Here is a 9,780-nt window from a genome sequence, read left to right on the forward strand (position 1 = left end):
CAAAATATTTAGTTCTGAATCATTATTCTCTAACCCTATACCTGTCTTTAGTAATATCAAATAAAGGAGCTATTTCTTTCTATTATAAGGAAAATGTGCAATTTAGTAATTTATCTAAAAGCCTCCAAACCTTTCATGAAAATTTAAATTAAACACCTTACCATATTCTTGACTCTATAAGAAAACTACACAGGTCACTTTAACTGGCTTGTTAACAGAAATATTTTACTTTACCCAAATAGCATGAAGAACACTCTTCAAATTATTCTTAATTTCCTTATTTTTAAGTCTCCTGTCAAAGGTGGGAGGTTCCTGACTTTTCGCAAGTCTTATCTGGTGTGCCCCTATAGGTCACAAGGAAAATAATATTTTCTTAACTACACATCAGTATGAAAATATACATCATGAACTTGTATACATTATAATGATCACATTTAACATAGAATAACAGGTGTTATGTTAATACACTAAAACCAATGTGTATTTAGAATGCAAATGCTTCAACAACAGCAATGTTTACAAGACACAGTTCTTTGATAATGAAAATATTTAACATTTGCAGTTAACCACTATGTATGTCTCTTAACTGCTGAAAGTATGGTATCTATGGCTGAATTATTTCCTAATTTAATACAGAATGCAATAGCCATATTCAATAAATAACATATGATGAGACAATTCAAAAATGGCCCCTCCAAAAAATGACCTTTTTATATCACAAATTATTTCATGGGACCAAGTTAGAAGTTTGTACAAGAATACACAGTAATAATGTAAAAATATTAGTAAATATAATTGTAATATTTTCATCCTTGTTTACACATCATTGTACCTTCTTACTTGACATGATCTTACTCACTACCCTTTCTGACTCACTTTACCTCATCTTCTCATGGAGCCCATTTTGTCCCTTCATTTCCTACATGTCCCTTCCATGACAGCCTTTTACCTGCAAGTATTATGACTATTCTTCACACCTGAGTGAAGTCCACTGGGTAACAAAATTCTTTATCCAGTAATTTGTTGTTGTATTACTAGACCGGCTTTAAACCATGGTTGTTTGAACAGTTCAGTAAGAGTAATGAAGGTTTCACTATCTCTGGATGATGTCTCATTGGCATTTCCTTAATGTCATCTACTCTGGGTGGTGAGAGATCCCAGTTGTTAAACACTTACTTTAAACATTTTAGGTTAGCATATAAAGTACTTGACTTTCTGTTTTTTTTTTTTCATATGTATATGTCATCATACACTGTTCTTATTTGTTCCCTTTCCCTATTGTTCACCCACATGTCATAACCACCTATCCCTATTGATTTGTCTCTGTGTAAGTCTCATATTCTGCTCATGTATTATCTGAATTTCAGTGCTGTCTATACCATTTCCCTTATGCTCTCTTCAGACCCTCGCTTCATCACTTCTCTAGTTGTCACAGCCACAGTACTCCTGCATGCATGCACACACAGATATACACATACTACTCACAAGCATGTGTGGATACATGCATATTTTTATATTTATGCCCCACTTTTAGAAGAAAAATATTTGGTACTTGACTTTCTGAGTTTCACTTGTTTGAATTTACATAAGCAATCCTAGAACTCATTATTTAATTTTTTTATACCTGAATAAAATTCCATTGAATATGTGTAGTATGTTTTCTTTATCATATTAAACTGTTTACAAATATTTAGGTTAGTTCCATCTTCTCACTATTGTAAATAATAAGTAAAGACACACAGCTACTCACGCATACATATGGGAGGGTCATGTAATTAGGTTATATCATAGACTTATTTTCAGTTTTGTTAGAAAGATTTCTAAATATGCATAAATTTGTGTATGAGAAAATATGTGCACATGAGCTATTTCTTGTATAGCCCTCAGGTAGAGGTAGTTGTGCGCAAACTCAGGTCCTCTGCAAGAGTGGTATGTATTCTCAATAGCTAAAACATCTCTCTAGCCCCAGATTTTCTGGATTATTTTGGAGGAACCTCCAGAATAACTTTAGAATTTAATACTGCATTCAGCACTGAGTAAAGTTTTTTCTCTTCCTACTTTCTCCTAAGCATTAATTCTCTTGAGGACAGCAGATCTGACCACACTGAGAGGGAATTTCAATGCAGGGTAAATTTGCATTTCCATAATGGAAAAATGATACCAAATGTTCTTCAAATATTCATTGTCTGTTTGTATTTAAAAAAAAAACTGATGATTTAGCCAGAGATTGGTGGCACACACCTTAAATCACTGCAATTGGAAGAGAAAGACACATGAATCTTTTATTTCAAGAACAGCATGACCTATAGAATGAGTTCCATGAGTTCCAATACAGCCAGGGCTACACAGTAAATCCATGTCCAAAAAAAAGAGTTCCAACATAGGCTCTGTTAGTGATGAGATTTTGCTTTTCAGCTGTTTCCCAAATGTTACTGTATATTGTACTTTCATCCTTCATGTTTATTGATTTCATTTAGAACTGAACCTGAACATTCAGGATTTTCTGTGACCCCTTTTCCTCTTTCCCTACTTGCTCTTGGCTTCATCTCTAGCAAGTCCAGTCCTTCACTGGCATTAGAGCTTCTTTGTAATTTCAGTGTATATGAAGAGGCTTCTAGATTCATGGAGTGAGCAACTACTGACCATTGTTTCATAGACAGACATTGCTGGATTAGTTGCACCAGAGCTTATAAGTCATTCTAATGAAATTAGATAGGTAGATAGATAGATAGATAGATAGATAGATAGATAGATAGATAGATAGATAGATAGATAGATAGATAGATAGATATAAAGAGAGAGAGAGAGAAGGATAGAGAAAGAGAGAGAGAAAGAGAGAGATTCATTCAATAAGTTCTCTTACAAAAGAAAATCTGAACAAAAAACACTGGCTAAATATATTTTAGTATACTTTCATATTTAAAAGCAACTATATACTTAAAATGGGATCATTAAAAAGAAATAATGAAAAGCACAAATATATATGAATAAAATATAGCTCATAAATATAATATTTGTATGTGATCCTGCTTAATTTGATAAAAAAATAACAACAATAAAACAATGATAATATCCCTTTATCACAGAGCAATAACAGTAGGAAAGCATATTCATTTTAAAATTAGTTTTTCTGTGCTTTGAAAATTGAAGCATAGGGTAAAATAAACTATTGGTAATTATATTTCTTTTTATACTCACCAGGTAAACTAGATGGAAAACAGAACAGTGGTAAAGTTGTACAAAATGCAAATACAGCAACAAATATAAAAGGTCTCCACCAACCACGCTGCAGTATTTGAATCCTCTGAACATGTCCACTTGTGCAGAGAAAGATGGAAATCTTCAGTTAGGAGCTTTTAATAAAAATAAATGTTGGTAGAATTTTCTGTTTATTTACTTGGAGTTTGTCACTATTAATTTGGGGCTTTGCTGACGAGAGTCAGTTGTCAGCATTCCCTGTCAATGTTCTGTTTTTCCTCCCATCAGATCCTGACTTCCCATACTTCCCTTTCCGGTTACATGACTCAGGTAGCAGACAGTCCTGTTTAATTTGTGCCTATGGGAAACCAAAACTTGTTTCTTTTTCTCGCTTCTTTAAACTTACACCTGGACCTCTGTAGCAAGAAACCTTGCTCCTTAGCTTGTACTACTTTTCTCGCTTATGGCATCTGACCTTTGAGGTCACATGACATCTATACTTATTTTGGATAATGTCTACTGATTAATGAGTACCTATCATGAATATCCTTTTGGATCTGAGTTACCTCACTCAGAATCATATTTTCTAGTTCTATCCATTTGCCTGCAAAACTCAGGATGTCCTCATTCTTACTAGGTGAATAGTATCCTATTGTGTAACTGAACCACACGTTCTGTAGCCATTTTTCTGTTGTGGGACATCTGAGTTGTTTCTACCTTTTAGCAGCTATGAACATAGTGGAACACATGCCTCTGTGGCATGGTGGGAAACCTTTTGGGTATAAGTCCAGGAGTACAGATGGGTTTTCAGGTAGATCTATTTCCAATTTTCTGAGGAACTTCCAGATTGATTTCCAGAGTGGTTTTACCACTTTGCAATCCCACAAGCAATAGAGGAGTGTTCCTCTTTCTCCACATTCTCACCAGCTTGTACTTTCAACTGAGGTTTTTATCTTGGACATTCTAATTGATATAAGGTGGAATCTCTGGGTAATTTTGATTGTATTTCACATGTTAACTAAGGACTTGGAACGTTACTTTAAGTGCTTCTCAGCCATTTGAGATTCTCCTGTTGTGATTTCTCTGCTTAATTCTATACTTCATTTTTTGATTGGGTTGTTTGGTTTTTTGGTGGTTACTTTCTTTGGTTCTTTATATATTTTGGATATTAGCCCTCTATTGGATGTGAGGTTGGTGAAGTGCTGTTTTTGTTTTTTGTCTTCGTTTGTTTTTGTTTTGTTTTATTTTGTTTTTTTGTTTTTGGTTTGGTTTGGTTTTAGTTTTTCTAGACAGGCATTCACTGGATGTCCTAGAACTCACTCTGTAGACCAGGCTGGCCTTGAACTAAGAAATCTGCCTGTCTCTGCCTACCAAGTGCTGGGATTAAAGATGTGTGCCACCACTGTGAAGATTTTTTTCCCAATCTGTAGATTGCCGATTTGTCTTACTATGTCCTTCACCTTACAGAAACTTTCCAGATTCGTGAGGTCCCATTTCTCGATTTTTTTATCTTTGAGCCTGAGTCATTGGAGTTCTCTTTAGAAAATTTCCCCCTGTGCCAATGAGTTCAAGTCTCTTTTACCACTTTCTCGTCTATTAGATTCAGTGTACCTAGTTTTATGTTGATGTCTTTCATCTACTTGGACTTAAGTTTTCTGCAAAGTGACAAATATGGATGTATTTTCATTTTTCTACATACAGATTGTCACTTAGACCAGTATCGCTTATTGAAGATGCTTTATTTTTTTCCATTGTATATTTTTGGCTTCCTTGGCAAAGATCAAGTATCCGTAAGTATGTGGTTTTATTTCTGGACCTTCAATTCTATTGCATTGATCAATATATATGTCTCTGTACCAATACCCTGCAGTTTTAATCAGTACTGCTCTGTAATATAGCTTGAGGTCAGAGATGGTTATTTCCCTTTAATTATTTTATTGAAAATGGACATATTACTGAATCATTTCTAAAGATATAATTTAATACTTAGCAAATACTGATGGCATTATTTACAGAATTAGAAGAAATACCCTAATATTCAAATGGAGACACAAAGACCTTAACCTGAAAGAGAATCTGACAAAAGCCATTGCTGGAGAAATTACAATACTGGATGTTAAATTGCACTACATTCTCATAGTGCCTAATATTGCTTGGTATTTGCACAGAAATAAGCACATAAACCATGGGATAGAAATGGTGAGAAACAAAAGTTACACTGAAGGGAGAAAAATCACAGGCTGGAATATAGACAGCTTCTTTAAAACTGGGAAATGTAGATATTCATATGCAGATGATGAAAGTTGATTTTTCTCTCTCACCCAAAAATGAAAAATGAAACAGGTCTTAATCAAATCCTACAAATTGGAGTAGAGCAGAGAAAAACTGAATGAAGAGGTGCCAAGGTAGAGGCGCAAGCAGGGGCTTCCATCCCACTGAGTATGTGGGTTCTTCTCTCACTTCCGTAGGCTCTCCCTCCACCTTCTCAGGGTATCATTTGTCTTTCTTACTAGTATTTCATTTTCAAAAGTGACAGTGCATCACCAAAACTTACTATGCAGCATATTTTATTGATGTGATAGTTAACATATTTGTGCATTGACTAAATTTAGCATACTTACTAATTTTATTTCTTTACATTATAGCTCTTCATCTAAGTTGGTAAATGCCTGATGGATAAGGTTTATATTATTATATTATATTATATTATATTACTTCAGATTTATAAAATTACTTTTACCTATGAGATTTATATATTAAATGTTTACATACTGCTTGGGCATGAACTCAGCAGACCGTCCCAAGGTCCCCAGAGAATTCTCCACACCACAGGCACCCTAGCACACCCAGGATATTGGAATCACTGGTAAGTGGAATGCAAAATCTGTTCCAAAACAACCCAGAGGGGCTTGGGCCAGCAAGAACACAGACACAGGAAACCTGTCCAGCCAGCAGGTGGAGTTCATTCCCTTTGGAGCCAGCCCTGCGCCACCATGGGTATGAACTCTGTGGACAGTCCCAAGGTCCAAGAGGACTCTGCATGCTGCAGGAGTCCTAGAACACCCAGGATCTTAAGCATCACTGAGGAGAGTCGGCCACGAGAAAGGGCTCTGACCCTAGGATTCAGGTGAGAGCACCATCTTGTATCCTGGGTCTCTCAGATACCAGTCCGCACATGAAAGCTCATGGCCTGCAGAAGCAACAGAGCTTCTTGGACAGGGTCCCTTCAGGCCTTCATTTCAGCCAAGAGGTGGATCTGAGCTGCAGACTTCTTTGCACCTTCCCAGCAAGAGGAGAGTTTGCCTGCAGAGAGTGCTCTAACCACTAGGACTCAGGAGAGAGTTGGACTCCTAGGAGTACTGACTAAGGCTAACAGAATCACAGGAGGAACAAGCTTCAGCCAGAAGCAGCTAGAACATCTAACATCAGTGATTACCCGAATCTTACTAAAAAAAAAAGAAAACCATGCGGTATCATTGGGACCCAGTATGCCCACCACAGCAAAGACTAGATGCCCCAACACATCTGAAAAGCAAGATTTGTATTTAAAATCATATCTCATGATACTGGTAGAAAATTTTAAGAAGGGCATTCATAACTCACTTAAAGAAATACAGGAGAACAATGCTAAACAGGTAGAAGTCCTTAAAGAGAAAGCACAAAAATTCCTCAAAGAATTACAGAAAAACACTGCTAAACAGGTAGAAGACCTTAAAGAAGAAACACAAAAATCCCTTAAAGAATTACAGGAAAACACAACCAAACAGATGATGGAATTGAACAAAATCACCTAGGACCTAAAAATGAAAGTAGAAACAATAAAGACAACCCAAAGGGAGACAACTCTGGACTTAGAAATCCTAGGAAAGAAATCAGGAACCATAGATGAAGCATCAGCAAGAAAATACAAGGGATTGAAGAAAGAATCTTAGGTACAGAAGATTCCATAGAAAACATGGACACAACAATCAAAGAAAATGCATAAAGATCCTACATAAAACATCCAGAAAATCCAGGACACAAAGAGAAGACCAAACCAAAGGATAATAGGTATAAATGAGAATGAAGATTTTCAACTTAAAGGGCCAGTAAATATCTTCAACAAATTTTTAGAAGAAAACTTCCCAAACCTAAAGAAAGAGATGCCCATCAACATACACGAAGCCTACAGATCTCCAAATTCAATGGACCAGAAAAAGAATTCCTCCCAACACATAATAATCAGAACAACAAATGCACTGAATAAAGATAGAATACTAAAAGCAGTAATGGAAAAAGGTCAAGAAACATTAAAGGCAGACCTATTAGAATTGCACCAGAATTCACACCAGAGAATATGAAAGCCAGAAGATCCTGGACAGATGCTATACAGGCCCTAAAAGAACACAAATGCCAGCCCAGGCTACGATAGCCAGCAAAACTCTCAATTATCATAGATTGAGAAACCAAAGTATTCCATGACAAAACCAAATTTACACAATATCTTTCCACAAATCCAGCCCTTCAAAGGATAATAAAGGGAAAACTCCAACACAAGGAGGGAAATTATGCCCTAGAAAAAAATAAGAAAGTAATCCTTCAACAAAGATAGCCACAAGAACAGAATCCCAACTCTAACAACAAAAATAACAAGAAGCAATAATTATTTCTCCTTAATATCTCTTAATATCAATGGACTCAATGCCCAAATGAAAAGCCATAAACTAACAGACTGGCTACATTAAACAGGACCCAACATTTTCCTGCATACAGGAAACCCACCTCAGAGACAAAGACAGATACTACCTAAGGATAAAAGGCCAAAAACAATTTTCCAAGAAAATTGTCTGAAGAAACAAGCTGGAGTAGCCATTNTAATATCNAATAAAATTGACTTCNAACCCAAAGTTATCANAAAAGACAANGAGGGGCACTTCATACTCATCAAAGGTAAAATTTTCCAAGATGAACTCTCAATTCTGAATATCTATGCTCCAAATGCAAGGGCAGCCACATTCATTAAGGAAACTCTAGTAAAGCTCAAATCACACATTGCACCTCACACAATAATAGTGGGAGATTTCAACACCCCACTCTCACCAATGGACAGATCCTGGAAACAGAAACTAAAAAGAGACACATTGAAAGTAACAGAACTTAGGAAACATGGTTTTAATAGAAATCTATAGAACATTTTATCCTAAAACAAAAATGATATACCTTCTTCTAAGCACCTCATGGTACCTTCTCCAAAACTGACCATATCATTAGTCCCAAACAGGCAGCAACAGATATAAAAATATTGAAATTATCCCATATATCCTATCAGATCACCACAGACTAAGGCTGATCTTAAATAACAACAAAATAATAGAAAGCCAACATTCCTATGGAATCTGAACAACACTCTACTCAATTATTATTTGGTCAAGAATGAAATTAAGAAAGAGATTAAAATTTTATAGAGGTTAATGAAAATGAACCCTTAACACACCCAAACTTATGGAACACAATGAAAGTAGTATAAGAGGAAAACTCATAGCACTGAGTGACACCAAAAAGAAAGTAGAGAGGGAATGTACTAGCAGCTTTACAGCACACCTAGAAGCTCTAGAACAAAAGGAAGCAAATTCAACCAAGAGGAGTAGATAGCAGGAAATAATCAGACTTCGGGCTGAAATCAAATAAGATGAAACAAAAAGAACTATACAAAGAATCAACCAGACGAGGAGCTAGTTCTTTGAGAAAATCAACAAGATATATAAACCTTTAGCCAGACTAACTAGAGGGCACAGGGACAGTATCCTAATTAACAAAATCAGAAATGAAAAAATAGATATAAGAACAGAACCTGAAGAAGTCCAAAACATCATCAGATCCTACTACAAAAAGCTATAATCAACAAAACTGTAAATCCCAGATGAAATGTACAATTTTCTAGACAGATACCAGGTACCATTAAATCAAGATCATCTGGACTAGGAAGCTCACTGCTTCTGGGCATGGGCTGATGAGAACCCAGGAGCTCCAAGCCCCATCCTACCCGCCCACCCCATCCTACCCCTGCCTCAAGAAGAATTTTTCTACTGCTGAAGAATAAGACTAAAAGGAAAAAAATTACTAGCAGACGGGCAGCCTCACAAAGCAAAACACTATCCATCTCTGGTGTCTGAGCGGAGCCGAAGTGTGTCTTCCATTACAGAGCTTTCATCTTTTGTTCTTGTGTTCCTTTGTGGCTTGAAGCAAGATGATTTTAATAAAAACCAATCGGGACTGAGATGCTATCACAACATAGACTTGGTGCTGCACAATTAAAATCTCTCAGATTTGCCTGCCTCTCTCTGGAATTTNGCTAAAANATAAAATAAAATAAAATAATAAAATAAACAGAGCAAAACAGAAAATATTAGCTTGTGACCTCTGCCTTTGTCTGCTTGCATTTTGAGCATTGCTTAAACNTGGTAACCCTGTGTGCTACATGTGGCATCTGACGTCCTGCCTTCAGTTTACCTCTTGTGCTCCCAACTCCTGATACTGAGTCATCTCTAGCCAGTTGAGTGTGTGAATGTCATCTGTGCAACGGTTGCTGTGCCTTCCATTCCC

The 9,780-nt window shown here is 36.2% G+C and overlaps 1 protein-coding gene across 1 annotated transcript in view; it reads right to left on the bottom strand.

Annotated features, from left to right (window-relative positions):
* Nucleotides 1-234: 234 nt before the first annotated feature.
* The window catches only part of LOC110315245 (solute carrier organic anion transporter family member 6A1-like), a gene marked incomplete at its 3' end in the record, with an annotated part of 24,320 nt that continues 14,774 nt past the window's right edge, over nt 235-9,780 (bottom strand). Inside the window, exons 5-6 of the mRNA XM_021189348.1 lie at nt 3,199-3,317; nt 235-344 (exon numbers count right to left, since the gene is read on the bottom strand). Of these exons, the coding sequence (XP_021045007.1) occupies nt 235-344; nt 3,199-3,317 (229 nt within the window). The remainder of the gene's footprint in view (nt 345-3,198; nt 3,318-9,780) is intronic.

The sequence above is a fragment of the Mus pahari genome, unplaced genomic scaffold (assembly GCF_900095145.1).
Source record: "Mus pahari unplaced genomic scaffold, PAHARI_EIJ_v1.1 scaffold_10681_1, whole genome shotgun sequence".
In the NCBI taxonomy this organism is placed as follows: domain Eukaryota; kingdom Metazoa; phylum Chordata; class Mammalia; order Rodentia; family Muridae; genus Mus; species Mus pahari.